This window comes from Rhodotorula paludigena (genome assembly GCF_050403205.1).
Source record: "Rhodotorula paludigena JCM10292 DNA, Rt_paludigena_JCM10292v1_ctg3, whole genome shotgun sequence".
NCBI classification, from domain to species: domain Eukaryota; kingdom Fungi; phylum Basidiomycota; class Microbotryomycetes; order Sporidiobolales; family Sporidiobolaceae; genus Rhodotorula; species Rhodotorula paludigena.
Window position 1 is genome coordinate 405,760 of NW_027481455.1, and position 27,627 is coordinate 433,386.

Sequence of the window (27,627 nt, forward strand, 5' to 3'; positions counted from 1 at the left end):
CTGCCCCTCTAGCTCAACGTTGTTGTGCTATTGCGCTAGCGGTCATGAGAACCTCGCTTGCAGCTTCCCAGTCGGAGCCGAAAACAGCCTCTACGCTGAACGGCGAGAGTCCTCCCTCTGTCGACGAGCTCGAGTACCTCGACGAGCGCGACAGCTTCATCATCGGCATAGACATCGGCAACACGGGAAGTGCGTGCCTTGCACAAGTTCATGGCGGCAATCTCGTCCGCTCACACCACCTCACAGCCTCTGTCACGCTCGCCCACCTCACCTGGGCCAGCCAGCCTCTCTCGTCCTCGTCGCCCGCCCTGCGTACCGTACTCACCTATCCCTACTCGACCCCGATACTTGCGCCTGTTCCGTCGCGCACGCCCTCTCTCGTCTACTACGACCGCGAGGACCGCGCACGCGCCTTCGGAGCGGAATGCGTCACCGAGACGGCGAAGCGGAGAGCGCACGACGAGGGGTGGGTCCTCGTCAAGAGCTGGAAGGAGCAGACCAAGCTGGGCGCACAGGCGTCGGTGTCGACCCCGGAGCAGGCTCTGGACGACTCGACGAGCCGGAAGCTCTTCAAGAAGAACAAGCCCGCTCCTGCGCCCAATCCTGTGGCTTCGGGCCTTCTTACATCTCCAACGCCTTCTACGCTCGCTGCAACCCGGTCTATGGCCTCATTGGCCGCCTCACACGCTTCGCTCTCATCCGAAGGTCTACTCGATGCGCTCGATGCCCGCGGTGCCGCGCCCGTACCTCGCACACCCTCCTCCAGAGAGCACGAACAGACCGCAAGGCCGCACAGTATTCACGTCGTCGGCATTGACGGCGGCAGCGGCGCGCTAGGCGATCTCGGGCGGCGCAGCAAGGACAAGAAGCCGTCCTCCTCCTCTTCCGCCAGCAGCGGCAGCACGTCCAAGCACTACCCGGGCCCGCGGCTCCGCGACATCTACGCCGACTTTCTCCGCTGGCTCGTCGCCGCTGCGCGCGCGTGGTACGCCGAGACGACGCCGAACGGGGACGAGACGTTCCTGCGCCTGTGGGAGCGGTGCATATTTGTAGTTGCGATCCCGGCCGACTGGGGCACGAGCGAGACGGAAATGCTCAGGGGTGCGGTGGAGGAGGCGCGGTTGCTGCCGGCGCACTTCGAGGTCGGGAGGCTGGTACGTCTCTCCCTTCCTCTCCGAATTATTTCTCTCTGTGTGACTCACCTTGCAATTTCGGGCGCAGATCTTCGTGAAAGAGCCGGCGGCGATCACCTACTTCGCGCGGGCTCACACGCAGAAAGCAGAGGAGTGGCTGCGTGAGGGAGGGGCGTTCGCGCTCTGCGATGCGGCCGAGCAAGGTGTTTCGATTGTTCGTCCTTTCCCTCTTCTCTCCGCTGCGCTGGCCGACCCACGGATCCTCTCGTAGATTGGCTATACCGTCGCGGCCGTGTCGCCTCGGCTGAAACTTCGCGCGTACGAAACAGTCACTCGTACGCCTGCTCCCACGGTTCGCGCCTGCGGATGCCAATTTTGACCTTATGAGCTCGTTCAGGACTTCCTTCCGGCTCCGGTGCCGTCCTCGCGACTTTCTCCGATCTCCTGACCTCGCGCCTTTCGCGGACAAAGTTCAAATCGTCGGCGATTCATGCGCACCTCATGGATGAGTTCCGCGGCAAGGTTCTGCCGCGCTTTGCAGGCGTCACAAGCCTCGAGGGCCAGACATACCGTCTCAGATTGTTTGCCGAGGGCAAAGGGGACTTTAAGCTGGACAAGGCGGCAGATTCGAACGCGAGGGTCAAGGATGGGTGGATGACACTCAGCGGGTGCGTTCACTGGGAGCCAGGACAATCCGCGACTGACGTCTTTGTGTGAAGCGAGGACGTCGAGAGCTGCTTCAAGCCCGCTGTTGACAGCATCATCGTGCGGTTGTCATCCGTCCTTCCGCGCGGCGGTGCAGCGCACATCCTTCTCTCCGGCGTGCGTCTGACCGCTCCGCCATCTGCACTCTCGCTCACGCAATTACATCGCAGGGCTTTGCCGAAGCGCCTTACCTCGTCCGCCGCCTGCGCGAAACCTTTACACCTCTCGGCGTGCGCCTCGTCGTTCCCAACATACCGACGCACTCGGCCGTCTCGGAAGGCGCACTCCGCTTCTACCTCTCTGAGACGCTCCGGCCACGGCGAACAAGGTATGCGCTGGGCGTGCAGGTCGCGGTCGACTGGAGCACGTCGTGGACGAAGGGCATGCAGAACCGCGACGTCTACATCGGCAGCGGCGGGCAGAAGCTCGTCGTTGGCAAGTTTGGAGAGGTTGTGCCCAAGGTGCTGCTCATCAGGCTCATTTTGAGATGCGCATCGAGCTGATCGAGGCGGCATGCGCAGGGCGCCCTCATCTCCTCAGCACGCTCATATCGCAAGACGTTCAACTTCCGATACCGACTTGCTGCGCAAGATCCCACGTTCAGGACGACGCTGTGGCGCTTTGATGCAGATCACCCGGAGCAGGAGACGGACGGGTGGATGGTCGGGATTGACGGTGAATAGCTCTTTCCCGTGGTTGCGACGCACCAAGCGCACACTCACGCTTTCACGTGCGCAGGTCAAGTCCGGCCAGCGTTTGAGCAAGTCTGCGACATTGAGGCCAATCTGCAGCCTCTCATCGAGACCTCGCCCGCACTCGGGTCGGGCGAGAAAGCCTACGTCCAGCTCGAGGTCGAGGTGCGTGCTCTTCTCGCCATCCAAACTTGCTCGACACGGACTGACGTCCGCCTCTACAGCTTGTTGTGCACGTAGGTGCGGAGACGCTCAAGGCCACGGTAGAGTGGAGGGAAGGGGTACGACTGCGTCGTCGTCGACGTCCCCTGTCTCCCGGCTGACGCGCGCTCCCCTCGCAGAAAGAAGTGAGGTCCGGCCCTCCGTCCAAGATCTCAGAAGACGCGTATTAGATGTCAGGCGAGGACGGTAAGCTGGCTCCCGCCAATGTGCAGTTTGCTTGCATATGGCCGGAGACGCCCCTGCAAGGAATGCCGAGTTCATTGTTGCGCTGTGAGGGACGCGGAAGTTGCACCGGCTTGCTAAGCTGACGGAATTGACCCCCACGACACGGTTAAGAAGGCCAACGCGCATTCGACCTGGCACCGCGGCTCAATGCAGACTTTCACGTAGATCCCATGCGACTGAACACGATCCTGCGACCTTGCAGCAGCGAGGCGCCCACCGTCGGAGCTGAGGCTGCCCACACGCAAGACTAAGACCGCAAAGGCTGTGCTCAGCTGTGTCGTGAATGCTAATTGCGCTGAGGGCGCTACAGGCTGTTCACTACGTCATTTGCCAGCGAAGCTCGCAGCGCGAGCGCCCCGCCGCCTCGCCTGACCGGCTTCTCGTCGACGTCGTCTTCTTCCTTCACCTCGCTCTTGACCTGCTGCGGCGCTGACTGCGGTCCAAGCGAAGCCGGCAGCACATACGTCCACCCCTGGTCGTCAACGAGGTGGAACAGCTGGCGCATGAGCTCGTTGTGCGCGAGAGTCGACCGCGAGCCGAAGAGAACGAGTTTCGACTTGGCGCGCGTGAGGCAGACGTTGAGACGGCGCCAGTCCTTCAGCAAGTCGCCGACCTGCAGATGGCGATCGATCAGCTAACAACTTCAAGATTTCCGAAAGAGACGACACACGTGACCACCAGTGTTGCTCCGGACAAACGAGATGAGGATGCACTCCTTGTCGCGGCCTTGGCTGCGGTCGGCAGTGAGGACCTCTACGCCCAGGTGGTCTAGCAGCTCGCGCGAGAGGACCTTGATCTGCTGTCGGTAAAGCGTGATGACGCCGATATCGGAGTCGGAGACGCCGCAGGTCGAGAGTGCCGAGACAGTCTGTTGTGGAGTCTAGGTCAGCGTTTGGCTCCGGAGTCACAGTGGTAGCACGAGATACCTGCTTGACCAATCGCGCCTCGCTCTCATTGTCGATGAGCGAGCCCTGTCGCCGTTCGCGAGCGGGAAGGGCATCGGTGTCGACGAAAAGTACGGCGCGCCTGCAGCAATCCGAGTCAGCCGGCATCTACAAGAGCTCAGCTAGCGCAAGATGCGCGTACTTTGGATCGACAATGTCTCGCAGCCAGGGCTCGAGCTGCTGCCGCATCTCCTCGTGCGGCAAGGCCAGCCTCCTCGAACCGACGCGCTCGTCGCCCACCTGAAGTCGATTCGAGTAGACGAGCTTGTTCGAAAGCAACATGATGTCTGCGTTCATGCGATACTGGTGCGTGAGGTTGACGACCGCAGATGGGTGGGCGTCCGAGAGACGCTTGAAGAGACTGATGTCGAGACCGCCTTTGCGCGCGGCATGGTTGCGGACCTGCATGGACCGATGCTTCGTGAGTAGCCGTATCAGGATCTGCCTCTCGAAGGAAACGCACGAGCGGAGGAAGCTGGTGGTGGTCGCCGACGAGGATGAACTTGTCGGCAAAGCGGAGTGGACCAAGGCAAGTCGGCAGCGTGACCTGCGACGCCTCGTCGACAATGCACACGTCGAATCGGCGCTTCACAAAGATGGGTCTGCATGAAATGAAGGTCGGCATCGGTTCCTTGCGTGGGGAGGCGATACGCACTCGTTGATGCCGAGACAGGTCGTGGCAAAGACTTGCGGCGTCATAAGCTTGTTGTCTATGTCGGTAAGCGAAGTAGCGTAGTCTTCGGGGGTAAGCGTAAGGTCATGCAAAGACGGGAGGATCTGCAATGAGGCTGGAGTAAGTGACAGTCGCAGCGGTGCTCGACCAGTTGCCAGCTACCTTGTCGCGGTTGCCGAGACGCAGGATGTTCATCCCGTCGTCCTTGATCTTCAGAAGGATATTGTCGACAGCCGAGTGTGTGTAGCTCGTGAGCAGGACCGACTTGCCCGCCTTTGCGAGTGCGCGGATGACCTCGACGATGGTCGTCGTCTTGCCCGTGCCGGGCATTCCGAGGATTAAGGCGTAGTCCTGCGCTGCGAGGACTTTCTCGAGCGCGAGCTTCTGGTCGCTGTTCAGGGTTGACGGAACGAGGCGCTCCTTGCTTGCGAAGAGGGAGGCGTCGAATGCCGGGGGCTCGAGTTCGACGATCAGGCGGCGCTTGCGCTCGTCGCCGCCTGCTACGAAGAGCTGGATCAGGTTATCGCGAATACGACCCATGCCGGCCGCGAGCTCGTCCTTGTCGACGCGGAAGACCTGATCGACCGCCTGGCTCGCTCGTGGCAAATCGGTGAGCGAGCGGTCGACTCCGACGACGACTTCGTACGCCGTGAGTGAGAGGACAAAGCCACGCGATATGGCGAGAAGAGGCGGGTCTTCGAGCGAGATGACAACGGGGTCATTGACCGAGATCGAGCCGCCGAGCAACGAACCCGTTGACTGCGACTGCGGCGCGCGCTGCGGTCGAAGCCGGTAGGTGAATCGATGGGCGTGCGGTGCGCCGGCCGTGTCCTCGAGCTTGACCTCGGAGATGACCATGTTGGCGAAGCACCTGTAAGGCAGGACAGCGTGAGCGGGTTGTACTCTGGATGATATCGATCCACGCACCGGCCGAGCTTCTCGCGCTCTTCTGCCTGGAGCGTCCAGATCTCCTTCTTGAACCGCACCAGCTCCTGCTCCTCCAGGCTGATGAGCTTCTCCCACTCCCGGAAAAAGGTCGCGTGCTCGTCGGTGAGGTGTCCGACCGATTCCTCGTACTGCAGCTGCAGCGGGTCCTGCTCGTCGGGCGAAATCTCAAGATCGCCATCGACAGCCTGCACGAATGAGTCGGGCATCAGCGGGACCGCGTCGCGTGAGCGCAGAGGTGCACGCACCCGGCGAAAGAGCATGCACGCGTCGCGCACGTAGCACTTCTTGCACGACCGCTCGTCGTCGATGGGCGGCGGGAGGAGTGCCTCGCCCTCGTCGGAAGTGCCAGAGCAGGCGGGACCGGCGGCTGCGTCCCAGAGCGCCGCGTCGTCGCCGTCGTCTTCGCCGACGGTCTGCTCCTCCCGCTTAAGCGCAGGGAGAGGCTGCGACCCAGTTGGCGGGCTCGAATGCGTAGCCGTACGCTGCGATGATCCGAAGGACCCCGCGGGCGACAGGGTCATGCGGCGATGGAGGAAAGTTGCGAAGCGATTGCGAGCGAGGATGAGGCCGCGGAGCTCGTTGCGCGCTGCTTGGACGCGAAAGACCTCGTTGCTTTGCGTGTAGTACAGCAGGCCCGAGTCGACTTCCTGGTCTTTTATGGAGGGAAAGGTCAGTAGCGGTCTTCTGTGCGGTAACGCACTAGACGAACCGTGCCGGTCGCTCATGAGCAGCGTGTAGAGCATCGTTTGCGCGCGATGCTCCATGCCAGCGTTGGTCCGGCCCGTCTTGACTTCGAACGGTGTTGTGCTCTTGCGAGAGAAGCCGACCGAGTCAATAACCGTGGACGTTGTCGAAACATCAATCTTGCCCTTGAGACCGAAGCGAGGCGACCAGATGTCGTCTTCAATGCCGACAGTCGAGGTAATGGCAAGACGGGAGCGAGCGGTGTCGACGGCGCGAGGATCGGAGAGAAAGGCGTCTGCCTGGAGTCGGCAGAACGGTCAGGAATGCTGCTCGTACGCGGAAGACAGCCACGTACCTTGGGCTTCTCTCCAACAAATCGCTCGGCAAACGCCTCGAACTCCTTGCTGCGGTCGCGCAGCTCCTGCCGGGCCTTCTCGAACGAAACGTCGAGCGTCCAGAGCTGCCCTCCGCTCTCCTTGACACACTCGTCGATGCGTGCATGGCGAAACTCCTCATCCCAGCGGTTCACCGCCATGCACGTCTGCAGGAGCGAGTGCAGCATGTTGCCGTACAGGAGCGAGGGCGGCGAGCCACCCAGCGTGCGGATGAGCTCTTGCAGGACAGCCTTGCGCGTGCAGTGCGACGAGTCGGCGACTTTGGTCGACGAGACGAGGATGTCGGGGTGCAAGATTAGGAGGCCGGCAGAGCGCGTGAGTGAGACGGGCGAGTCGGCGGCGGAGGAGGCGACGTCAGGTAGGTCGACGAGGTTGATGATGTCGCCTGCAGTGAAAGCTCAGTATAGGGAGTGGATTTCGGCGCGCGGAAGAGACGGACCAGCTTCGGCAGATGTATCGACCCAGTCGTCGCACAGCAGCACCTGCCGCAGGCCTTCGAACGACGCGCTTGAGACCGTGAGGATCTGCAACGCAGACGTCAATAACGTCGCAGATGAGTCAACGCAGCGAGCTCACCTTCTGCGGCCTGCTTGTCGTTCCGTAGCTCTCGACGACTTCCTCGACGGTGCATCGGAGGTATTGCTTGCTTCGCGGGATGCGGGTGCCCTGCGGCAGTTAGCCGTCAGCAGACCCACATAAACTTGATCATGCATTGACGCAAACGCACCTGCCCGTCTTCCACGGGACCGCCTTCGTCCTCGAAACCAAGCATCGCCTCGTCCCATTCGACGCCCTCGAGCAGCGGACCGAACTCTTCGTCGTCTGTCTCGTCCTCCTTTTTGACGCGCGCGGCCCCGACGTCAACCATATGGTCCTTCCCTTTGCCCAGGGGCGCTCGGATAGGTGGCCCGCCGACCTTCCGCTCGGCGTTCTCCTTCCCCTCGATCTCAACCTCGACTCTCCGCACCTTCTTCCTTCGCTCGACCTCTCCGCGCTCCTCTCCGTCCCGACCCGCCCGCCCTTCAGCGCCGATACGGCCCTTCTTCTTCGCCGCACCGCCAAGCCCAGGCGCATACCCTCCCTCGCGCTCCGTCCGGTCCCGCTCGGCGCGCGACCGCTGGGACAGCACCGGGTGCGCGAGCGGATCGTCCCAGAACGGCTGCAACTTCGCTGGCGCCTTTGTACGGAAGCCAGAATGAGGGACGGCGTTGGGACGGGCCAAGGGAACTGGCGATGAGGAGGGGGGGAGGAGCGGCGGGCGGGCGACGCGCTTTCGCGGCGAATGGTGCGTGGACGCGTTGAGCGCGTGCTGCGAGGTCGCAGGGCGCTTCTTGGCTGGTTGAATGCGCTGCTGCTGAGACGACGACGGGCCCGGCTGCGGCGCAGACGAGGTTGGCGGGGCAGCGAAGACTGCGTCGTCGAGATCTTGGAAGAGCGCCGCCATGAAGGCGTCTTCGGCCTCGACGCGGCCCATCTTGGGTCTAGGCGCGGTAAGCAAGATGCGCGAGGCGGAGAGTGCCGGGTGGAGCGAGGTCAAAGGTCAAAACAGCAGCGAGACGCGTCGAGTCGCGCGGAAGGCGACCGCGAACTGATGACGGCGCAGAGTGAGCTGTTCGAGTCGCACAGACTCCTGGCGGCCACGAGACTCTGTCTCCGGCTCTCTTACAGTCTCTTACTTGCGAAGAAGCGTCTAGAATGCAACGGAGCAAGTGGGACAACAGGAGGATCAACAGAGGGGTGCAGCCAGAAGTATGGTTCCGGCGGTAGCAGTGTCTGTAGAGGATGCGACAGATACCTAGTCTTATGCTTAGTCTGCAGCGGGAGTGCGACGATGCATCGAGTAAGCACGAGGTCAAGGTCAGTCTCGACAACCTTGAGCAGGAAGCAATGCAAGAAGACGACGCACGATTCTGCGCGTGGAACGCGAGCAAGCCGGGCACGCCGACGACCTCGAACCCTGCGCGTTTCGCCAGCTTGGCGAAACCCTCCGTCTCGACCTGTGTGGGTGCGTACGCGCAGAGATGAGCGAGAGGCGGATACCTCGGACAAAGCGGCGCGGGGCGCACCTCGTTCTCAAAGACGAAAGTCGGGAACGTCACACCCTCGCGGTGCACTTGCGCCTTGACGAGCGCAAACGTACAGCCGATCCCGTCGAGCGGGACGTACGCGAGCCCGAGGTGTGTCGGCATGTCGACGAGGTGCATGCGGCTCGTCATGAGCTCTCGGTAGCCTGTGTATGGCGGACACGTCAGTGTCGTACAAAAAGGGGCGAGGAAGCCGTAGCTCGCACCCTCGACAAGCATGACGTCCGGCCCGAGTTTCTGAAGGAGCGCGAGCGACTCTTCTGTTTCGGCAAAGTTGTTCCGGTCGAAGCCCTGTGCATGTGCATGAAAAGGTCAGCATGCACTCCACTCGTGCGAAGCGCCTTGCGAGCGCACCCAGAAGTCCCAACTTCGCGGAAGGTGCCACAGCGTGTTGGGCACGGTGACGTCCTTGTCGATGCTCATCAGGTCCTCGAGGATGTGCGGGTCGTACCTCACGACGTCGACGTCGAGCCAAAGCACCCACGCATGGTCCCACCGGAGCGCGGCCGAGAGGAGGTAGTTTCGCGCCTTGGCGATGAACGCCCGGCGGACGGGCTGCCCCTCGAAGCCGTGGCGCACCTCGGCGGCGAGGTTGAAGTGGAAATCCTTCTGCAGGATCGTTATGCTGTCGTACTGCTCGTCCTTGGGCAGCTGCGACAGGCGCCGCGCGCGGTTCTGCAGCTTGGCAACGGTGCGGTCGGTCGAGTCCGAGACGAGGAACGCGAGCGAGATGAGGTTGCGCGGGTACGAGAGGCGCCCGAGGTTCTCAAAGTATTCGTCGAGCCACGGCTCGGCGTCCTTGAGCGGCGTGAGGACGAGGAGCTTCTCGCCGGCTGCTGGTCCGCGCGCCGTGGCCGTGATGGGCGTCATGTCGTGCGTCTGAATGTCGATGCCATGGCTGACCTTTCTGGTGCCGAAGGTCGAGAAGGAGAACCAGACGAGGGTGAGGCAGACGGCGCCGACTGCGACGAGTGCGACGAGGAGGGTTCTTGAGCGGGCTGATCGGGCGGGAGTGGGACCGTTGGCGGGTTTCGTGTAGGCGCTTCGTGCCATTGCAAGCACTGCCAGCTGCCAGGCGCGTCGAGTGAGGACGGGGCAGCGGATGCTGATGAGGATGATCGAGGGTCGACGAGGCAAGAGCGAGATGAGCTCGGTAAGAGCGCAGACGGGTAGGCCAGCTCACTACAGCCTCTCCTGAGCACCTCTGGGCTCCCCTCGCGCGCACACAGGTCGACGTCGCAGCGAGACGCGCTCGCCGCTCCTCCTTCCGCGCCTCGGACGCTCGCCCGCTGGTCGCGTTCTTGCAGCGACTCGGCGCCAGTCTGTGTCCGCTGCTTCGTCAGGCCTTGCTCCCGTCAGCTGCTCGGACAACCAGGCCGTGCTCCCGCAACGTGCGTCTCCTGCTGGTCGGGCTCATTCCCGTGGTTGAGCGATGATGCCGAACGCCCGCTCGCTCCGCAGGACCGTGGTCGTCGTTCCCCTCCTCCCTGCACGAGTGTCTACGTGGTTATTGCGTGCTGCTCGACATGCGTGCGTGAGCAGCTCGAATTTCGCGAACTTGCGATCTAACTTGGCCAATCTTGGCTTGTGCGCAGGCTCGGAGGCCCCGTCGTCCGAAGCTGCAGCTGTGCAGCCTCGGAAGCCGCGACTGAGACCCAAAGCTGCGCTCAACCTCGTGTCGAGAACGCTTGTCGGCGGTTCATGGGGGTTTCGAAGCACCAAAGCGAATGCGCCGTTTGATGGCAAAACCGCAGCTACAGCCGCAGGCGGTGCGCCAGTCCCACGCACTCTACAGAGGCAAAAGACTGACTACATTTGCCCGGCCGCTCCGAAGGTTGCCTCCCTCCCGCCCCTCCTCCGCCCTCCCGCTTCCCGTTGAAGTCGGTCGCCAAGTCGCCTTTCCAAGCGCCTTCGCACGGATCCGACCGCCCCCTCGCCCTCACAAATCTCCCCTCGCCGTCTTACGTACGCAGTCACGGCGCGCTCGTCACCCAGGACGAGGACGACTTCCTTGCCAGCGGCTTCGAGCCGCAGGACATAGCCGTCGTACGACGCTTGGCGTGGCAAGGCGTAGATATGGCGATCAAGTACGGGCAGCGCGTCTCGGTAGGCGAGGCGACCGTCATGCGCTTGGTGCGAGAGCACACCTCGATTCCAGTACCGGAGGGATGTCGATGCAGCCGCTTTCGATTGTGCTACTCCGACTAATTGGCAGTACGGCCTGCAGGTCTACGGTACCGTGCAAGAAGGTGGCGTGACGTACATCTATCAAGAGTGGATAGCAGGCGGAACCCTCTCCGACGAGTGGCCGACGCTCTCGACCTCGTCCCGCCAAGCCGCTCTCGCCCACCTCTCAAGCATTGCCAACGAGCTCAGCAGCGTCACTGCGCCATCGGGTGCGCAGCTCGGCCCATTCGATGTGGACCGACCGCATGCTGGCCTGCAGCACACGCTGCGCCTCACATGTGACGACGCTCCTCTCCTGCCACTCAAGGCGCCCATCCACAGTGTCGCCGAGCTCGAATCCGCGCTCGATGCAATACACCGCCTGCGGCACGGGCGCAGCTTGCCAGCCTCGCTGCGCGAGCTCGTCTCGCCCGACTCTGGCAAGGCGCCGTCGCCCATCTCGCTCGTCCACGGCGACCTCCTTCCGCGCAACGTCCTCGTACGCCCCTCGGACGGCACCGTCGTCGCGCTGATCGACTGGGAGTACGCCGCATGGGCTCCTCGCTGGGTCGAGGGATACGCCGCAATCGTGTCGAGCGGGCATTTCTTCCGCCCGGGTCTTCTTCCCGACACGCACGACGAGGTCGCCGATGTGCAGGTCGCCGCGGCGCTGTGTGGCGGGATGGGCGAGGCAAAGAGGTGGTTGGCGCTGTACTTTAGCCTGTATCGCTGAAGGCTTTCCCGGTCCAACAACACGGCAATGTCCGCTGGTGAAGCGACAATCCCCCCTCCAATGAGCTCACTAGGTCAGTCAGGCACGGAAACGAAGTTCTGGTACGCGAGAGGCGAAGGACGGCCGCACTTTGCCCGGAAATGGGCGTTCTCCTTTCCTCACCGTCAGCCAGTCTTGTCGCACTGACCCCATTTCCTGTGCATTTGTGCAGAATGCACCGTAGCATCCAGAACGCTGCGCGGAACGCTGTGCAACTGTGCCGTTCTTTCCTCTGCGAGTCCCGCTCGATGGCCTTCTCATCGCGGCGGCGGAATCTCGCCAAGATGCCTTCCTGCTCCCCTTCTCATCTCAGCAGATCTGGCCGTTGTCAAAGCGTAAACTGTGTGAATGAATGGTCTCAAGCTTGATTTGGCTCGCTCTGGCTAGTCCCGGCTTGGTCCCGGCGGCTGGTGTCCCGCTCATCGACTGCTTCCTTTCGTTAGGTCTTTCCACTCGAGAAAGTTCGGCGCATGCAACTGGTTGTCAAAGCCGCTCACGTTCCAGGCATCGATGCTGTTGTAGCAACTGGTCTGATCTACCCCAAGGCCTTGATCCGCGTCGAGATCGTCTCGAGCACGTCGGCGGTCGACGGCATGATGTAGACCCCGTCGCTCTTGAAGACGTAGTTGATCACCTCGTCGATTGTCGGGTACTCGTTCTTTGCGTAGCCGCGCAGTCCCTGTGGGTCGAGCGGGAGCTTGTCGAGGTGTCGGAAGAGCGGCAACCCGTCCTCCTCTTCGAGCGCCGCGACGTACTTGACGGCACCCTCCTCAGCTTCGCTAAGGGTGTCCTTTACACCATACGCCGACGACTGCTGGCTGCCACGGGTGCGGTACAGGGACCAGCCCGCGTGCGCGCGCTGGCACAGCCAGGCGGAGAAGTGCGGGCGATCCGGCGGGTGCTGCGCGTCGTACGACCCAAGGTACACGTTGACCGCAACGCGCTTGTCGACCTGGATGATGACGATTGTGAAGACTGTGTGCATGTTGTGTCTTGGTCAGCGTTCTGCAAGCCGGCGGATGAGTCGACGTTGCAAGCAGCGGAGTGCTCACTCTGCTTCGGCGCTTTGGCGGCGTCCTCGACCCACTTCTGCGACGAATCGAAGCGAGGCGAGGTCCAGGCGTCGGCCAAGACCTGCGCGTTCTGGCGCTGTGCTTGCTCCGCCTGCTGGCGGGCGGACGCGACAGGCGGCTGCGGCTGGCCCACCGCTGGCGCCGCAGGCTGGACAAGCGCCGGCGCCGCAAGCTGCGGCGCAGTCTGTACAAGCTTGGCGCGGAGCTTGTCGGTCTTGCCGGCCGCGAAGGTGAACTTGCCGACCGTGAACTTCGACATCTGCGAGCGCGGAACGGTCTGTTTGGCTCCTCTCCGCAGCAAGAGGGGACGCACGATGGATAGACCGCGAGGCAGGGAAGACGAAGACAGCGAAGTGAGGGGAAGGAGGACAAGGGACAGGAGCATGAACGGACGACGTGTACGCGCGCCGCTTTGACCTTCTCTCTTGAGACTGTCATACCCACTCCGTGACAGCAGACGTGTCTGACGCATCTAAAGCTTGGAGAAGCACGATCGTATAGCAGAGCGAGCACAGCAGCCGATTGGAAGTCGGTAAATAACCTACCGCGAAATTCGCAGCAGCACAAGGTGGTGCCTGCGACCAAGCGGAGAAGCACAACGCAGCCTCGACGCTTGTCAGCCCCTGCCAACACGATGCCCTGCTGCACGATCTCGGGAAGTCCCAGCAGCCGGTTACCAAGTCCCCGCGGCCCCTCTACGACTTGATCGCATCCAGCACCGTCTCGCCGCCATTCTCAATGGCCCACACAAGCTCGTCGGCCCTCGCTTCGACGCTCGTAATCATCGCCTTCTTTGCCGCGTCGCGCAGCTCGTCTCCACCTCCAAGCTCGCCGCCATCGCTCAGCCGCGGGCGCTTGTCGACCTGGACACACTCGACGACGGCGCGCGGGTGCGTCGCTGGGTACACGTGCGGGACGTTCGTCTCGGGGTCGTACACGCCGCGGATTGGGTTGTACACGCGCACCATGAGGCGCTTCGTTGACCGCGGCGGCGGGGGAGCGGGCGAGGGCCGGGCCGCACGTGCCGGTGCGCCAGGCGGGGAGCGAAGCGGCGCCTGGGAGGACGGAGGGGAAGGGCGGGAAAGAGGCAGTGTGCGATCGGGTAGTCGAGGCGGAGTAGAGATCGATGAAGAGAAAGGGAGGGGGCCGCGGGTGTGGGCGAAGCGGCGTAGGCGGCGGGTGCAGGAAGGTTCAAGGCCGACGGCAGCTGCGAGTCGAGCGACATGGACGCCGCTGGAGGGTCGGGCTTAACCTCGCCCTTGTCGTCCGAGTCGGACGCCAACGAGCTTGGCGTTCATCTCGCGCACATTGAGCGCATACTCGAGCATCAAGTGTTGTCACGTGAGGTGCGCCGCCGGTTCCGCCGTTTCGCGAGCGGGTCCCACGTGCGCTCGGAAGGCTGCAGCCTCCGCCCAACCGAGGTAGCCTGCACGCCGCCGCTTGACGTGCCGAACATGAGCTCGGCGCCTTGGGCTTGCCCAAATGCCCGGTGAGGTGGTTCAGGCCGAGCGAGGACGCGCCCGGCAGAGCGTTGCCCGTGAACGTGGCGAGCGTGCCCATGTCCTTGTCGGGGTCGTACGCTTCGGTAAAGGCTGGCTCGCCCGATTGTGCCCTGCCGCAATCGCCTTGCCCTCATCTGCGGACGGATGGACGTAAGCTTGCATCTCCTGAGGCAGTACAAGCAGACAGTGAAACTCGCAGTAATCGTCAAAGACATACTTGCCGTCCACGACAAAGGCCGCGCCCATAACCTTGAAGACGTTCCTCGCGCTGAGCACTGTGATGGCGCGGCTCTTGAGGTTGTCGCTGAGCCTGCCGAGTTCGATCAGGCGATCCTTCTCCTCCTGATTGCACGTGAGCTTGCGGATCTGCGGGTTGCCTGCGGATGGCGGCGGAAGAAGTAGAGCGAGTCGCGGAAGCCGGTTGCGCGGGCCGCGTCGATCGAGAGGATGTAGACCTTGTTGACGTTGAGTCGCAACGGCGACGTGAAGGTGTGCACCTTCCCGGACTATGGGAGAGAGCGGTGTCAAGTACTGGTCGAGCCTGGCTGACGAGGCGACCGCGAGCCAGACTCACCACCCAACAGATTGCCGAACCGATCTTGGCCTCGGTGCGCGGGTCATCTGGCAGCACGATCTCGTCGTCGCGGATCTGGTCAGTCACGCCCTTGGTCGTCTGCGATTTTGCGAAAGAAGGCGAGGAGGAAAGCGGAAGGAAGCGCTCAGCGAGCACCCTCGAGGGGACTGGGCAGGACGGGGCTGCACGCACGATGCTCGTCTGGGGTCCCTTCTCCTTCAAGAAGTTGAGTGCGCGGCTTCTGTTTTTCTTCGGGCTGCGGCTGCGGGTCGGGCGAGAACGAGTCGCAAGGCAGATTCGAGCGGCGCGGGTCAGGGCGGTGCAGCGCGGGATGCGGCGGGATGGCGTTGAGAGGCACGCCGTGCTTTGGCCTGTACATGGAACTTTCGAGTTGGACCGCGCCATGGCTCGAGACTGGAGCGGCGGACTCGCGGACGCCGGGAGGCGATGCACGATGAGCGCGCGCCCGCTTCGTTCGCCGACATCGCTCACAAGCCTCGCAGAGTGCTCGACAAAGTCCAGACGGCTCTGATTCAGCTGCTCACTGTGCCACATAGCTCGCATCTGCTCGCTTGCGGTCGTGTCAGCGCGAGTCGCCCTCTTCGTGTTGAGCGAACTCGGGGTCAAACGGCGCGATGGACGGCTGCTGGGACGACGACGAGGGCGACGAGCAAGGCTGCTACGTCTACTGGGACACGCCGTCCCTCTTTGCGCCCAAGCAGGGCTCGTCGACCTCTGCCGCCTCGACGTCGTCTCCTCGCCGACGACCCTCGCAGCGCAGCGGTGCTCCCTCGCCCTCCCTCGGCCCACAAGCGCCTGCAGCAGCGTCCGCGACACCGAAGCCGAAGCGTACGACCACCGCGGCAGCGCTTCCTAGCCCCTCGGGGTCGGCCGCAGGAGGGTCGACCCGCGCGCTGCGCCAGCGCAAGAAGCGCAAGCCGGGCAGGAGGGGCGCCGCAGAGCCCTCGAGCCAGCCCCTCGACGCCCGCACGCTCGAAATGGTCAGCCAGCTCGCCATGAAGGTGAATGCGCGCGCGGCGGGAATCGTCAGCCCGGCGGTCGGGAAGACGAGTAGCACGTCGAGGGAGGACCGGACGGCGCAGGGAACGAAGGGCAAGGGCAAGGCGGCCAATGTCGAGGTAGCGAAGCGTGCATTGCTCTCTGTCCTGACATCGGACCATAACTGACTGGGCATTTTCGCAGGCGAACCACTGCGACCTTCGCCGAACGCCAACCTCGCGTCCGGCTCGACGACCCCTTTCCGGCGCACTCCAGCCCGAGCTGGTCGCACTGCGCAAACAACGCTCAGCCTCGGAGCGTCCAAGCCGTCCCTGTCTCGGACGTCGCCATCACCCAGAAAGAAGTCGGCTCCTCCGCCAGCCGCTCCGCCTCCTCCCGCTCGCGCACCTCCCGCTCTTCCTGCGCTCGCCAAAACCATCTCGACGGCCACGATCAGCGTAGAGGACGAAGACTCGTTCTTCGACGACCTCGACGAGTCTTTCGAGCTTGCGCTCTCGCAGCTCGACGAGTCAGTTCTCGTCCCCACCCCGCCCTCTTCTCTCGCGCCCGCCGCCGCCGCTGCCGCGCCCGGTGCTCCCGCCGCACCTTCTTCCCGGCCACCAGCCCCCGCCGCGAGGCGGAAAGCGCCCCTCGCTGCGCCCTCACCTCGTTCACGACCCGCGCCCGCCGCACAACCGCCAGCGCGGCGCCCGTCGTCGCTCATCCTGCACACGTCGCGCGCGTCGCAGCGCGCCCTCTCGCCCTCGAAGCAGCGCGCGCTGGAGGAGCTCGCGCAGAAGGAGGTCGAGGCGTTGAGCGCCGCGGCGCTGCTCGGCGACGAGGGGTGGAGCGACGACGAGTTTTGAGCGGCTGCGAGCGGCGTGACGGTCGACGCACGTATTTGTTGTTGTATTCTCTGCCCGTTTCTCTTTCCTGGTCTCCTCTCGTGGTGGATGCTGCTGTGAAGTACTGCTTGGATACCCGTCTGCACTGCAGCGTAGAGAGTTCATGCCAGGAGGACCTGGTTGCGGCTGTGGTTGCGGTGCGATTCGCAATGTGAGCGGGCATGGTGATGAACGGCAAAGCACACAACAGAAACGAGACGACAGAGTAAACTCGAGACAGTCGAGAAAAAGCGGGAAGAGGGTCGGGATCCTGTCACGACGAGCAACATCAGCGGAATTCGACATCCTCGTTCAAACGGACGACGCACAGTCCCCGTACCACATTCTGATCGCGTCCCCGGCGTCTGCATGGTCCGGGCGGTCGAGCTTGCTCTCGACATGCTTGAACTCGCCCTCCTGCAGGTAGAGGCGACACTTCTCCGGCTCCCGGAAGACGGCCTGCTCGAGGTCGATCAGGTGAACGGTGCCGTCCTTCTGGAGGAGCATGTTCTGCGGTTGGAGGTTGCCGTGGGTGAGCCCGAGCGAGTGGAAGTACGAGACGGCCTCGAGGATTGCGCCCTTGTGCCTGTCGTAGAGAGAGAGAAGCACCCAAAATCAGCACCGTCCCGCTAAGCGCGCATGACAACGACGTACTCGGCTGCATCGACCCAGTCCTTGAAAGGCACGCCGGTGTCGACCTTGAACGCCAGCAGAAGGTGCGATTCGCTGCACCACGAGCCGAGGTACGGCGGGAGGATCTTGCTGAGCGCGCCCTCCGGGTGCGTCTGTACCAGCTTCGCGTTGACCGACTCTTCGCGGCGACCGTCGTAGTAGTGCTCGCCGTCCTCGTCGAAGATCTTGAAGACGACGCCGAGCGAGCTGTCGAGGAGGACGGTGCAGCCGTCACGTGCCTGAAGACGTCGATCGGGCATGACGGTAGTGGTTGCAGCGCTCGAGGACGAGGGCGCGAACGTAGTGGATGTCTTGGTCTGTGGGCAACGCCCTCAGTCCATGTCTGCCAGCAGAGAAAGCGAGCCAACGCACGAAGGCGATGCTTCCGAGCATGAGATTGAGTCGGAACTGCGCCGCGAGAGGCGCCATGGCAACCGGAGGTCGGCTCTTCTGCGTGGTCGTCGTGGGCGGCTTCACTGTGCCGGTCGTGGTGGCGGACGAGACACTCGACGCGCGAGTGTGGCCACTCTCCGAATCACGAGAGCCCATGGCGTCGCCAATGTCGTCCGCACGCTTGAGAGCGAGCTGCAGCAGGGCAGCAGGGTCGTCGGGCAGGTCGAGTCCGAGGCGAGCGGCGCGCCCAGTGCGCCAGAGGTGAAGAGCGGAGACGAGCCCGAGCGCCTCCTTCAGCGGGCGCGGTTCCCCGAGATGCAGCTCGCGACCAAAGTAGAAGATTGGTAGTACCAAAGTTTCGGTAGCGATGACGAGCGGCTGGCCGTCGATGCGCGCCTCCGTGGCCCCGTCGGCGGCGGCGCGCTCGAGGCGGACTTCCCGCTCGAGCAGCGCGACGGCGACCTGCTGCAGGATCGCGTCGACCTTGTTGTCGTCGTCCGATAGCTGGTCCCGGTACCGACAGGAGAAGACCCCGCCCGGCGCGAGCCCGTAGTCGACACGCTGGCGCTGGCGCTTCTTCGAGGTGCCCGACTCGCGATTCTCGACGCCGACTTGCGGCTGCGCCGACGTCTGGAGGTTGCTGAGAGGCAGAGGCGTCTGCGTCGAGTCGGCAAGAGCGGAAGCGTCGGCCGCCGACGAGATGTCAGCAGCGAGCGACTCGCTCTCGACTTGTCCCTGCCGCTTCTTGGCCGAGCTCGTGAGACCCATCTTCGACAACGCGCCCGACAGCAAGCGTACGCCTGCGCCGAACTTGCTCGGTCGCGGCGCCTGCGCTGCGTCAGGTGCGTCGAGGCCGTCGCCGCTTTGTCGCGACGGACCCGTCGTCCGGGTTGCAGGCGACGGAGTTGAGCCAAGCTGCGACTGCGAGGCGGGCGAGGACAGCGCGACGGCCAGCGGTGGGGCGGAAGTTGCGGCTGTAAGAGGCGGAGGGGAAGAGCTGGCAAGAGGGTCTGCGGTTCCGGCCACGACAAAGTCGACGCCCTTGCCGTCGGCGCCTTTGCTCGCATCAAACAGCGAGCGCAGCTGGTTGCGACTCAGCAGCCCGTCGAGTTCGAGCTGGAACATGACGTCGAGCGTATCGTGTGCGAATACGAGATGGCCGTCGACTACTTCAGACTCGGCGGTGACAAGGTCGACCTTACCGGTGGCTGCGGTGTGCTGGTCGCCGACGAGGTGCACTGCATTGCCGGCGAGACCTTGCGGCAGGATCGAGACGAGCGGGCCGAAATTACGCTGAAACCAGCCTCTCAAGTCTCGCTCAGACGCGCCAAGGACGGCCGTCGAGCTGCTCGGGTCGGTCGGAAGGGCAGTCCCGGGCTCGAGCCATTCGCGCGAGCCATCGGCAGCAATGTCATCGATGGCGAGTTCGAAGAGTCGGAAGAGCGGCTCGTTGGAGACGACCCGCGCGACCCCTCGCGTCTCGCCGTACTGGCGCCCAAGGTCGTAGTCGGCTGGAGCAGGTGTGCGAATGCCCTGCAAAGCTGTCTCGAGGCGAGAGGGTGCGTCTGGCGAGGTCTGGACGGCGAACTCCTTCGGGCGAGCGACGAGGACGAAGGGCGGGAGCGCAGCGTAGCGCGACTCGACGGAGTGCCAGACGCTAGATGAGAACAGCTGTCATGGTGCGAGTCAGCACAGCCTGGCTCGCACCAATGCAACTGACGAGAACCGAATCGCGGGATCCTTACCATGGTGGGCGGAGGATCGCCCCTGTCGAGCTGATGGCAGCAGCGCGGCCGTCTCTTGGCCACAGTAGAGCGCAGTGGCACTCGGAAGTCGTACAAGACTAGCGCAGGACGAGGGAAAGAGCTCGAAGAGCGGACGGGCCCGATCGAGCGGAAGCAAAGAGGTCAAAGCGCGTCTGTTCGTGCGAGCCTGCCTGGCACGCTAGTGCGCCTGCAGTGCTCTCGGCAAGTCGACCTCCGCGCTCGAGGAAGCGCTGCAGGCTGTCGGGGTTCGAGGCGGCGTCGACGCTGTCTGAGACGCGTCGGGACGCGCAGGCAATCTCGCCTCGCGTCTTCGCACCTCCCGCTCGCGCTCTCTGAGAGCTGCAGACAGAGCGAGCAGCTCGAGCACCTTTCTGAACGCGTCGAGCAACGCGACACACCCTCGCCCAGCTCCCTCCTTTCGACGACCAGCTCTGCACCTCTCGCCCTTGACCTCGACCGGCGCACGCTTTCACCACCAGCGCACAGGGCATGGGTCGCCCCTTCAACAAGTACCCGACCTCTCGTCGTGGCGGCGGGTCGAGCTTCCGCGGCAGGGGTCGCGGGCGAGGCGGCCACACCGGCGGAACCGTCCTCAAGACGCTCACCGAGGGCACGAGGGACGACGATCGCCTCGACGATGCCCGTGTGTGGGACGAGCTGGACGAGAAGCTTGGCTTTCCCAAGTTTCAGGAGGGCGCAAGCCGACAGGGCTGGCTCGTCAACATGAAGGAGGTGCGTACTGGTCTTGCTCGGGATTGACACGGCGTGCTGACGCATGACCGTGAACAGACACTCGTGCTTGACGAGGGCAAGAATTCGGGCCGCGCAGGCGTCGACTACTACTTCATTCAGGACGACGGCGGCATGTTCAAGAGCACGCTCACGTACGAGCCGTACTTCTACATCGCGACGAGGGTGCGTTCCTTTCGTTTGCTCACTCGCTGAGCACGAGCTGACGATCACGTCCACAGAGCGGGCACGAGGGCGCCGTCGAGGAGTGGCTCATGCGGAAATACGAGGACCTCATCACCAAAGTCCAGCGGAAACGAAAGGAGGACCTCAAGCTGGTGCGTCACCCTCGCTCGCTCGTCTCATCCAGTCAGCTGACGGCGTGAAGCGCAGCCGAACCACCTGATGGGGTACCGCCGCGAGTACATCGCGCTCCACTTCCGCAACCAAGCGGACCTCTTCACCGTCCGGCGCGAACTCCTGCCCATCGCGACGAAGAACCGCGAGATGCTCGACGCGGTCGACACGTACGCCGAGGTCATTGCGGGCGAGACCAGCTATGCCGCGATGGACTACGACATGGAGGACGGGTTCGGGCACAGCGAAGGGTTCGTCAAGGGTGGCGGAGCGGGACAGCAGGCACCGAGCAACCCGCCCGACTCGATACTCGACATTCGAGAATACGACGTGCCGTACTACCTTCGCGTCGCGATCGACAAGAGTGCGTCTCGCTCCCTTCCTCGTTCTCTCCTCTTCCTCCGTAGCTCACTCGCTAACCTCGCGCGCAGACGTGCGAGTCGGGCTGTGGTACGAGGTGACCGCCGACATGGGCGAAGTCTCGCTACGACACCTCGAGGAGCGAGTCGCGCGTGCCGAGCCCGTCGTCATGGCGTTCGACATCGAGACGACCAAGGCTCCGCTCAAGTTCCCCGACCAGCTCACCGACCAGGTCATGATGATCTCGTACATGATTGACGGCCAGGTCCGTCCGTAGACCTGACATCAGGGCCGGATTCGCGCTGACACTCACCGTACAGGGCTTTCTCATCACGAACCGCGAGATCGTCGGCGCCGACATCGAGGACTTCGAGTACACGCCCAAGCCCGACTACGAGGGCCCGTTTACCATCTTCAACGAGGCCGACGAGGTACGTGCAGTACATCTCGGGCGTGCATGTGTTCGGGACTGACCCGCTTCTTTCCCTGCAGCCCGCAACGATCCGGCGCTTCTTCGAGCACTTCCGCGAAGCGCGCCCGACCGTCTGCGCGACCTACAACGGTGACTCGTTCGACTTTCCGTTCCTCCTCGCCCGCGCAAACGTGCACGGCATCGACATGTACAAGGAGATTGGCTTCGCCAAGGACTCGGAGGACGAATTCAAGAGCCGCTCTTGCGTCCACATGGACTGCTTCCGGTACGCCTGAGCTCGCTCCAATTAACACGTTGATCTGGGCTGACGCGTCTGTTCCTGCCGCAGGTGGGTCAAGCGCGACTCGTACCTCCCGCAGGGCAGTCAGGGTCTCAAGGCTGTCACGGTCGCCAAACTCGGCTACAACCCCATCGAGCTCGACCCAGAGCTCATGACACCGTATGCTCCCTTCTGCTGCTTCGCGCCGAGTCTCGCGCTGACGCGCTCGATGCGCGCAGCTACGCCGCCGAGCAGCCGCAGACGCTCGCGCAATACTCGGTTTCGGACGCCGTCGCGACCTACTACCTCTACATGAAATACGTGCACCCGTTCGTCTTCTCGCTGTGCAACATCATCCCGCTCAACCCGGACGAAGTCCTGCGCAAGGGGTCGGGCACGCTGTGCGAGACCCTCCTCATGGTGCGTTCCGCTTCACTCTTTCGCCATCGTCCTTCGCATGGCTCAGGCTGATGGACTCTTGCTGTCCGAATCGCAGGTTGAGGCGTACCAAGGCAATGTTGTCTACCCGAACCGGCACGTCGAGTCGCATAACAACATGTACGACGGCCACCTGCTCGAGTCGGAGACGTACGTTGGTGGACACGTCGAGGCGCTCGAGGCCGGCGTCTTCCGCAGCGACATCTCGACCGACTTCAAGATTGTGCCGAGTGCGATTCAGGGTGTGAGTTCCCCTTGCCCTCCTGCTGTCTTCCCGCAGCTCGAACTGATGGAGATCTCGTCTCCAGCTCATCGACGACCTCGACGACGCACTCCAGTTCGCTCTCGCCAAGGAGGGCTCGAAGCCAATTCCGCTCGACGACGTCGTAAACTACGACGAAGTGCGCGGCCAGATCGTCGCCATGCTCGAGGAGCTGCGCGACAAGCCGCTGCGCCAGGACACGCCGCTCATCTACCATCTCGACGTCGCCGCCATGTACCCCAACATCATGTTGTCGAACCGTCTCCAGCCCGACTCGGTCGTGACCGAGGCCGACTGCGCCGCGTGCGACTTCAACCGCCCGGGCAAGCAGTGCCAGCGGCGCATGAAGTGGGCCTGGCGCGGCGAGTATTTCCCGGCGTCGCTCGGCGAGTACAAGATGATCCGCAACGCGCTCGAGAACGAGCACTTCCCGCCCAAGTGGCCGGGCAAGCCCGAGCGCCGCTTCGCCGAGCTCGCGCCGTCGGAGCAGACGTCGCTGCTGCACAAGCGCCTCGGCGACTACTCGCGCAAGGTCTACGCCAAGACGAAGGAGACCAAGATCGAGACCAAGGAGACGATCATCTGCCAGCGCGAGAACCCTTTCTACATCAACACGGTGCGCACGTTCCGCGACCGCCGCTACACGTACAAGGGCCTCCACAAGGACTGGAAGAAGAATCTCGACAAGGCCACCGCCGGCGGGTCGGTCCCCGAGATCGTCGAGGCCAAGGCCATGATCGTCCTGTACGACTCGCTCCAGCTCGCGCACAAGTGTATCCTCAACTCGTTCTACGGCTACGTCATGCGCAAGGGCGCGCGCTGGCACTCGATGGAGATGGCCGGCATCACCTGCCTCACGGGCGCCAGCATCATTCAGATGGCGCGCAAGCTCGTCGAGCAGATCGGCCGCCCGCTCGAGCTCGACACGGACGGTATCTGGTGCATGCTCCCGAGCACTTTCCCCGATGGTGCGTCCTACCTCACCGAGTTGCGGGCTGCCGAGTGTCCGCATGCTGACCTTCGCAAACCGCTCCGCGTAGGCTTCTCGTTCAAGCTCAAGAACGGCGGCAAGTTCCCGCTGTCGTACCCGTGCACGATGCTCAACCACATCGTCCACAAGGACTTTACGAACGACCAGTACCACGAGGAAGGTCCCGATGGCCGCGCCATCGTGCGCGAGGAGAACTCGATCTTCTTCGAGCTCGACGGCCCGTACCGCGCCATGATCCTGCCCTCGTCGAAGGAGGAGGACAAGCTGCTCAAGAAACGCTACGCCGTCTTCAACGAGGACGGCAGCCTCGCCGAGCTCAAGGGGTTCGAGGTCAAGCGCCGCGGGGAGCTCCAGCTCATCAAGACATTCCAGTCGCAAATCTTCGAGAAATTCCTCCTTGGCGGAACGCTCGAGGACTGCTACGCCGCCGTCGCTGCCGTCGCCGACAAGTGGCTCGACGTCCTCTTCACCAAGGCCGTCAGTCTGCCGGACGACGAGCTCGTCGAACTCATCGCCGAGAACCGCTCGATGAGCAAGACGCTCGCCGAGTACGCGGGTCAGAAGTCGACGTCGATCAGCACGGCGCGCCGCCTTGCCGAGTTCCTCGGCGAGCAGATGGTCAAGGACAAGGGTCTCGCGTGCAAGTTCATCATCTCGGCCAAGCCGTCGGGCGCGCCCGTCACCGAGCGCGCGGTCCCTGTCGCCATCTTCTCCGCCGAGCTGAGCGTCAAGCGGCACTTCCTCCGCAAGTGGCTCAAGGACAACAGCCTCGAGCAGTTCGACCTCCGCTCGATCCTCGACTGGGACTACTACATCGAGCGACTCGGCTCGGTTGTACAGAAGCTCATCACGATCCCCGCCGCGCTGCAAAAGATCTCGAACCCGGTCCCGCGCATCCGCCACCCCGACTGGCTCTTCCGCCGGGTCGCCAACCTCGAAGACAAGTTCAAGCAGCACCGCCTCGACGACATGTTCGCGCGCCAGAAGCCCGTCGTCCGTGACGTCGAGGACCTCGCATCGAAGCAGAAGCAGCAGGTCGTCGTCCCCGTCCGCGAGCCGACTCCGCCGCCGCCCAAGCCCAAGCCCGACATCACCAAGAGCTATTCGGCATGGGTCGCGCACATGCGCCCGATCTGGCGCGAGCAGCACAAGGGCATGCTCGAAGCGCAACGCGCGGCGACGCTCGCGGGCACGTCACGCGGTGCGCTTGGGTCGATGATGCACCAGCGCTCCACGTTCCTCTCCTCCGCAACGTGGGACATCGTGCAGATCGCGCCCGTCGTCGAGCGTCCCGGCGAGTTCAAGGTGTGGCTCCTAATCGCCGACACGCTGCAGAGCGTTCGCCTTCGCATCCCCCGCCAATTCCTCGTCAACTTCGTCGAGATGCCCGACGGCGACAACGTCTTCCCCGAGGATTGCGAAGTCGAGGCCATCTCGCGGACGCTGCCGCGTGCGCAGCGCGTGCTCAACCTCGTGCGCCTCACCATGTCCGAAGACAGCTACATCCGTGACGAGCCGCTGTACGGCGAGCTGCTGAACGGCCCGAACGTCGACGGCGTGTACGAGCTCCAGGTCCCGCTCGTCGTGCGCGCGCTTCTGCGTCTCGGCGCCTCGTGCGTGCCGGACACGCGTCGCGGCGTTACGCTCGCGCGTGGGCTCGACCGCTTCTTCACTCTCGACGACCTGAAGCCGGCCGAGACGACGCTCAGTCGGCGCAAGTATCTCGACCTCGGTCGCAACCTCCGCTACACGTACCTCTCGCATCTTACGAATGAGTTCCGCCACGTCTTCGGCCTCTTCATGCCGACCGGGACCGCGAAGGTCTACGTCGTCGAGCGGGGCAAGGCGCGCGACGTGCAGAACCTCGACCGGTACTACGAGGAGCAGCTGCGTAAGAGGCGCGACGCCGAGGATGCGCGCCTCAAAGTCGACAAGGCCGCCAAGCGCGAAACTGGCGCGTTCGAGTACGCCGACCGTATGAACGTTGTCGTCGCTTACGCCAGCTCCGTGGACGTCGCTCTCCGCGCCATCTCACGCGACCTCGTTGCGCTCTCGGCCCAGAAGAACATGGCCTCGCTGCTCGTCGTCCACTCGCCCAAGTCGCGGTCGTACTTCGACGAACGCGTCCCCGGCGCGGCCAACTTCCCCTTAGTCGCGATTCAGTCCTCGCAGTCCGACAGCACGTTCCCGAGCGCCCTTCAGTGGCAGGTCCCGGCGTGCCGCCGCATGGTGCAGCATTTCCTGCGCGCGTCCGTCTGGATCCGCGAGCGCATCGAGCTCGCCGACCGGTTCAACGTGCCCGTTTGCAACCTCGAGCGCGACGTTCCGCTCTTCCTCGCCGACATCGACTTTGCGCGCCGCCTGCACAAGGCTGACTGCGCTCTTTGGTGGTCGCCAAGCGGGCGGCCGGACCTCGGCGGCCGCGAGGCCGACGCCAATGCGAGTCAGCTCGGCGACGAGCTCACCAACCCGGAGATCGGTAAGCCCGGATGTTACTCGAACGCTTGTCTCGAGGTCGAGGTCCGCAACCTTGCCGTCGACGCTGTCCTGCAGTCGGCACTCGTGTACGAGCTCGAGGGCGGCGAGGGCGCCGGACTCGACGAGGCCGCGCACAACCTCGACGACTACGCCAAGGGGGCGGCGCACGCGCCGCACGTGCTCGGCGACGCCATTCTTCCGACTTCGACGTTCAACATGGTTCGCACCATGGTCCGCTCCTGGTCCGTCGAGGCGGCCAAGAACGACGGCTCGTACTGGGGCCTCATGCTCGAGCACTTCTGGCGCTGGATCAGCTCGCCGTCGGCCATGCTGTACGACCCGGCGCTGTACCGCTTCGTGCACAGCCTCATGCGAAAGACGTTCTCGCAGCTCCTCGCCGAGTTCCGCCGTCTCGGATCCGACATCGTGCACGCCGACTTCGGTCGCATCTTCCTTCTCACGTCGAAGCCGTCGTCGTCGACCGCCTACGCCTACGCGAACTACATCGTCTCTTCTGTCACGACTCGCGAGCTCTTCCGCTACGTTCAGCTCGACATCGTGCGGTTCTGGGATCAGCTCGTTTGGATGGATGCCGCCAACTCGGCCGGCATCATCTGTCACCGTCCCGACCTCGACGAGCAGCCGCTCAACGCCAAGGTCGACGTCGAGCTCCAGTTCAACATCGCGACGTACCTCCCGCCTGCCGTGCAGGAGAGCTTCAATGCCATCGTCGGTCTCTTCGTGCACGGCATGCTCGTCGCCAAGCGCCAGCAGGTCGACCAGCTTCGCACCCCTCTGCGCATCCTTCAGAACGGGGCCGAGTCGGCCGCGCGGAAAACGCTGCAGAGCGACGGGAAGGACGATGCGCCCGACCCGGCCAAAGTTCTCGTCAGCGAGACGATCACGCGCGAGCTTCTCGAGGCCGTCGCCAAGCTCAAGGAGCAGTTTGCCGACAAGCAGGACCCGGACGCGTTCGCCTTCCCTGTTCTGCCCGGCTCGCATCTTCGCTTGAAGAACCCCGTCCTCGAGTTCATCAAGTCGGTGTGCGCAGTCCTCGCGCTCTCGACCGACGTCGCCGAGGAGGTCGTCGTGCTCAAGCGCAACCTGCTCGACCTCATTGGCGTGCGCGAGTTCGCGCGCGAGGCCATCTTCCAGAACCCATGCTTGCCCTTCAGGGTCCCGATGGTCGTCTGTCGCTCGTGCAACTCGATTCGCGGTGCGTATCTTCTTCGTATCAGTGCGCCTCTTCGCAGCTGACGTTACTCGCGCAGACCTCGACCTGTGCCGCAACATCGCCTTCCTCGTGAAGGATCAGCCGTGGCAGTGCGAGCGCTGCTCGGCAGAGTACGACCGCGCGGCCATCGAGGCGCTCGTCGTCGACGCGCTGCAGCGCCGCATCGTCTCGTATCAGTTGCAGGACCTGCGCTGCGGCAAGTGCAAGACGATGAAGGCCGAGAACCTGCGCGCGAGCTGCGACTGTTCGGGCGAGTACCGCATGTCCGAGACGAAGCAGGAGCTCGCCAAGCGTCTGCAGGTTACGGCCAATGTCGCCGACTTCCACAAGCTCACCATCCTCTCCTCCGTCGTCGACTGGCTCCGCGACGTCGTCCAATGGTGCGTCTCTCTGCGCGTCCGCCCGCGCCCACTCGTGACTGACCTCGTCATCTTGCAGAGTCTCTCCCTTTCGCAACCCTGCCTAGATGTCGTGTCTTTGCTCGTAGTCGTTCCTTGTTGCCATCATCAGCCGCGCGTCATCTCTCGCGACTGACGGGAGAAGTCAGCAATAAGGAAAGCGCGGAGCACGTGAGTCTTTG

The 27,627-nt window shown here is 63.7% G+C and overlaps 10 protein-coding genes across 10 annotated transcripts; 4 read left to right on the forward strand and 6 right to left on the reverse strand.

Moving 5' to 3' along the window:
• Positions 1–44: 44 nt before the first annotated feature.
• JCM10292_005205 (Hsp70 family protein) lies at positions 45–2,922 on the forward strand (the record flags this gene model as incomplete). The annotated part of the gene is made up of 11 exons (XM_076646104.1): positions 45–189; positions 247–1,154; positions 1,222–1,347; positions 1,405–1,468; positions 1,531–1,801; positions 1,853–1,955; positions 2,009–2,299; positions 2,360–2,513; positions 2,577–2,695; positions 2,755–2,811; positions 2,872–2,922. The coding sequence occupies 11 exons, from the start codon at positions 45–47 to the stop codon at positions 2,920–2,922; spliced, it is 2,289 nt and encodes a 762-aa protein (XP_076508383.1).
• Positions 2,923–3,281: 359 nt separating this feature from the next.
• Positions 3,282–8,095, reverse strand: DNA2 (bifunctional ATP-dependent DNA helicase/ssDNA endodeoxyribonuclease DNA2; the record flags this gene model as incomplete). Its single annotated transcript, XM_076646105.1, has 14 exons — positions 3,282–3,590; positions 3,648–3,845; positions 3,904–4,003; positions 4,064–4,323; positions 4,385–4,523; positions 4,577–4,698; positions 4,757–5,465; positions 5,522–5,727; positions 5,788–6,194; positions 6,252–6,525; positions 6,582–7,006; positions 7,061–7,145; positions 7,198–7,287; positions 7,349–8,095. 14 exons carry the CDS (start codon positions 8,093–8,095, stop codon positions 3,282–3,284), a joined length of 4,071 nt encoding a protein of 1,356 aa, XP_076508384.1.
• A 333-nt stretch (positions 8,096–8,428) lies between these two features.
• On the reverse strand, positions 8,429–9,758 carry JCM10292_005207 (ANP1/MMN9/VAN1 family protein; the record flags this gene model as incomplete). The annotated part of the gene is made up of 5 exons (XM_076646106.1): positions 8,429–8,433; positions 8,528–8,618; positions 8,688–8,851; positions 8,912–8,996; positions 9,060–9,758. The coding sequence occupies 5 exons, from the start codon at positions 9,756–9,758 to the stop codon at positions 8,429–8,431; spliced, it is 1,044 nt and encodes a 347-aa protein (XP_076508385.1).
• Positions 9,759–10,231: 473 nt separating this feature from the next.
• JCM10292_005208 (aminoglycoside phosphotransferase family protein) lies at positions 10,232–11,604 on the forward strand (the record flags this gene model as incomplete). The annotated part of the gene is made up of 3 exons (XM_076646107.1): positions 10,232–10,235; positions 10,540–10,862; positions 10,921–11,604. 3 exons carry the CDS (start codon positions 10,232–10,234, stop codon positions 11,602–11,604), a joined length of 1,011 nt encoding a protein of 336 aa, XP_076508386.1.
• A 574-nt stretch (positions 11,605–12,178) lies between these two features.
• Positions 12,179–12,975, reverse strand: JCM10292_005209 (uncharacterized protein; the record flags this gene model as incomplete). The annotated part of the gene is made up of 2 exons (XM_076646108.1): positions 12,179–12,618; positions 12,696–12,975. The coding sequence occupies 2 exons, from the start codon at positions 12,973–12,975 to the stop codon at positions 12,179–12,181; spliced, it is 720 nt and encodes a 239-aa protein (XP_076508387.1).
• Positions 12,976–13,411: 436 nt separating this feature from the next.
• JCM10292_005210 (uncharacterized protein) lies at positions 13,412–13,684 on the reverse strand (the record flags this gene model as incomplete). The annotated part of the gene is made up of 1 exon (XM_076646109.1): positions 13,412–13,684. One exon carries the CDS (start codon positions 13,682–13,684, stop codon positions 13,412–13,414), a length of 273 nt encoding a protein of 90 aa, XP_076508388.1.
• Positions 13,685–14,043: 359 nt separating this feature from the next.
• Positions 14,044–15,347, reverse strand: JCM10292_005211 (uncharacterized protein; the record flags this gene model as incomplete). The annotated part of the gene is made up of 6 exons (XM_076646110.1): positions 14,044–14,189; positions 14,296–14,352; positions 14,416–14,584; positions 14,674–14,724; positions 14,793–14,891; positions 14,985–15,347. 6 exons carry the CDS (start codon positions 15,345–15,347, stop codon positions 14,044–14,046), a joined length of 885 nt encoding a protein of 294 aa, XP_076508389.1.
• An 80-nt stretch (positions 15,348–15,427) lies between these two features.
• On the forward strand, positions 15,428–16,657 carry JCM10292_005212 (uncharacterized protein; the record flags this gene model as incomplete). The annotated part of the gene is made up of 2 exons (XM_076646111.1): positions 15,428–15,941; positions 15,996–16,657. 2 exons carry the CDS (start codon positions 15,428–15,430, stop codon positions 16,655–16,657), a joined length of 1,176 nt encoding a protein of 391 aa, XP_076508390.1.
• Positions 16,658–16,797: 140 nt separating this feature from the next.
• On the reverse strand, positions 16,798–19,488 carry JCM10292_005213 (uncharacterized protein; the record flags this gene model as incomplete). The annotated part of the gene is made up of 6 exons (XM_076646112.1): positions 16,798–16,822; positions 16,908–16,946; positions 17,016–17,261; positions 17,330–17,664; positions 17,720–19,411; positions 19,486–19,488. The coding sequence occupies 6 exons, from the start codon at positions 19,486–19,488 to the stop codon at positions 16,798–16,800; spliced, it is 2,340 nt and encodes a 779-aa protein (XP_076508391.1).
• Positions 19,489–19,995: 507 nt separating this feature from the next.
• POL2 (DNA polymerase epsilon catalytic subunit) lies at positions 19,996–27,600 on the forward strand (the record flags this gene model as incomplete). Its single annotated transcript, XM_076646113.1, has 14 exons — positions 19,996–20,238; positions 20,296–20,421; positions 20,478–20,573; positions 20,629–20,956; positions 21,024–21,217; positions 21,273–21,383; positions 21,445–21,650; positions 21,714–21,824; positions 21,884–22,064; positions 22,141–22,326; positions 22,391–23,312; positions 23,385–27,029; positions 27,085–27,427; positions 27,558–27,600. 14 exons carry the CDS (start codon positions 19,996–19,998, stop codon positions 27,598–27,600), a joined length of 6,735 nt encoding a protein of 2,244 aa, XP_076508392.1.
• Positions 27,601–27,627: the final 27 nt, after the last annotated feature.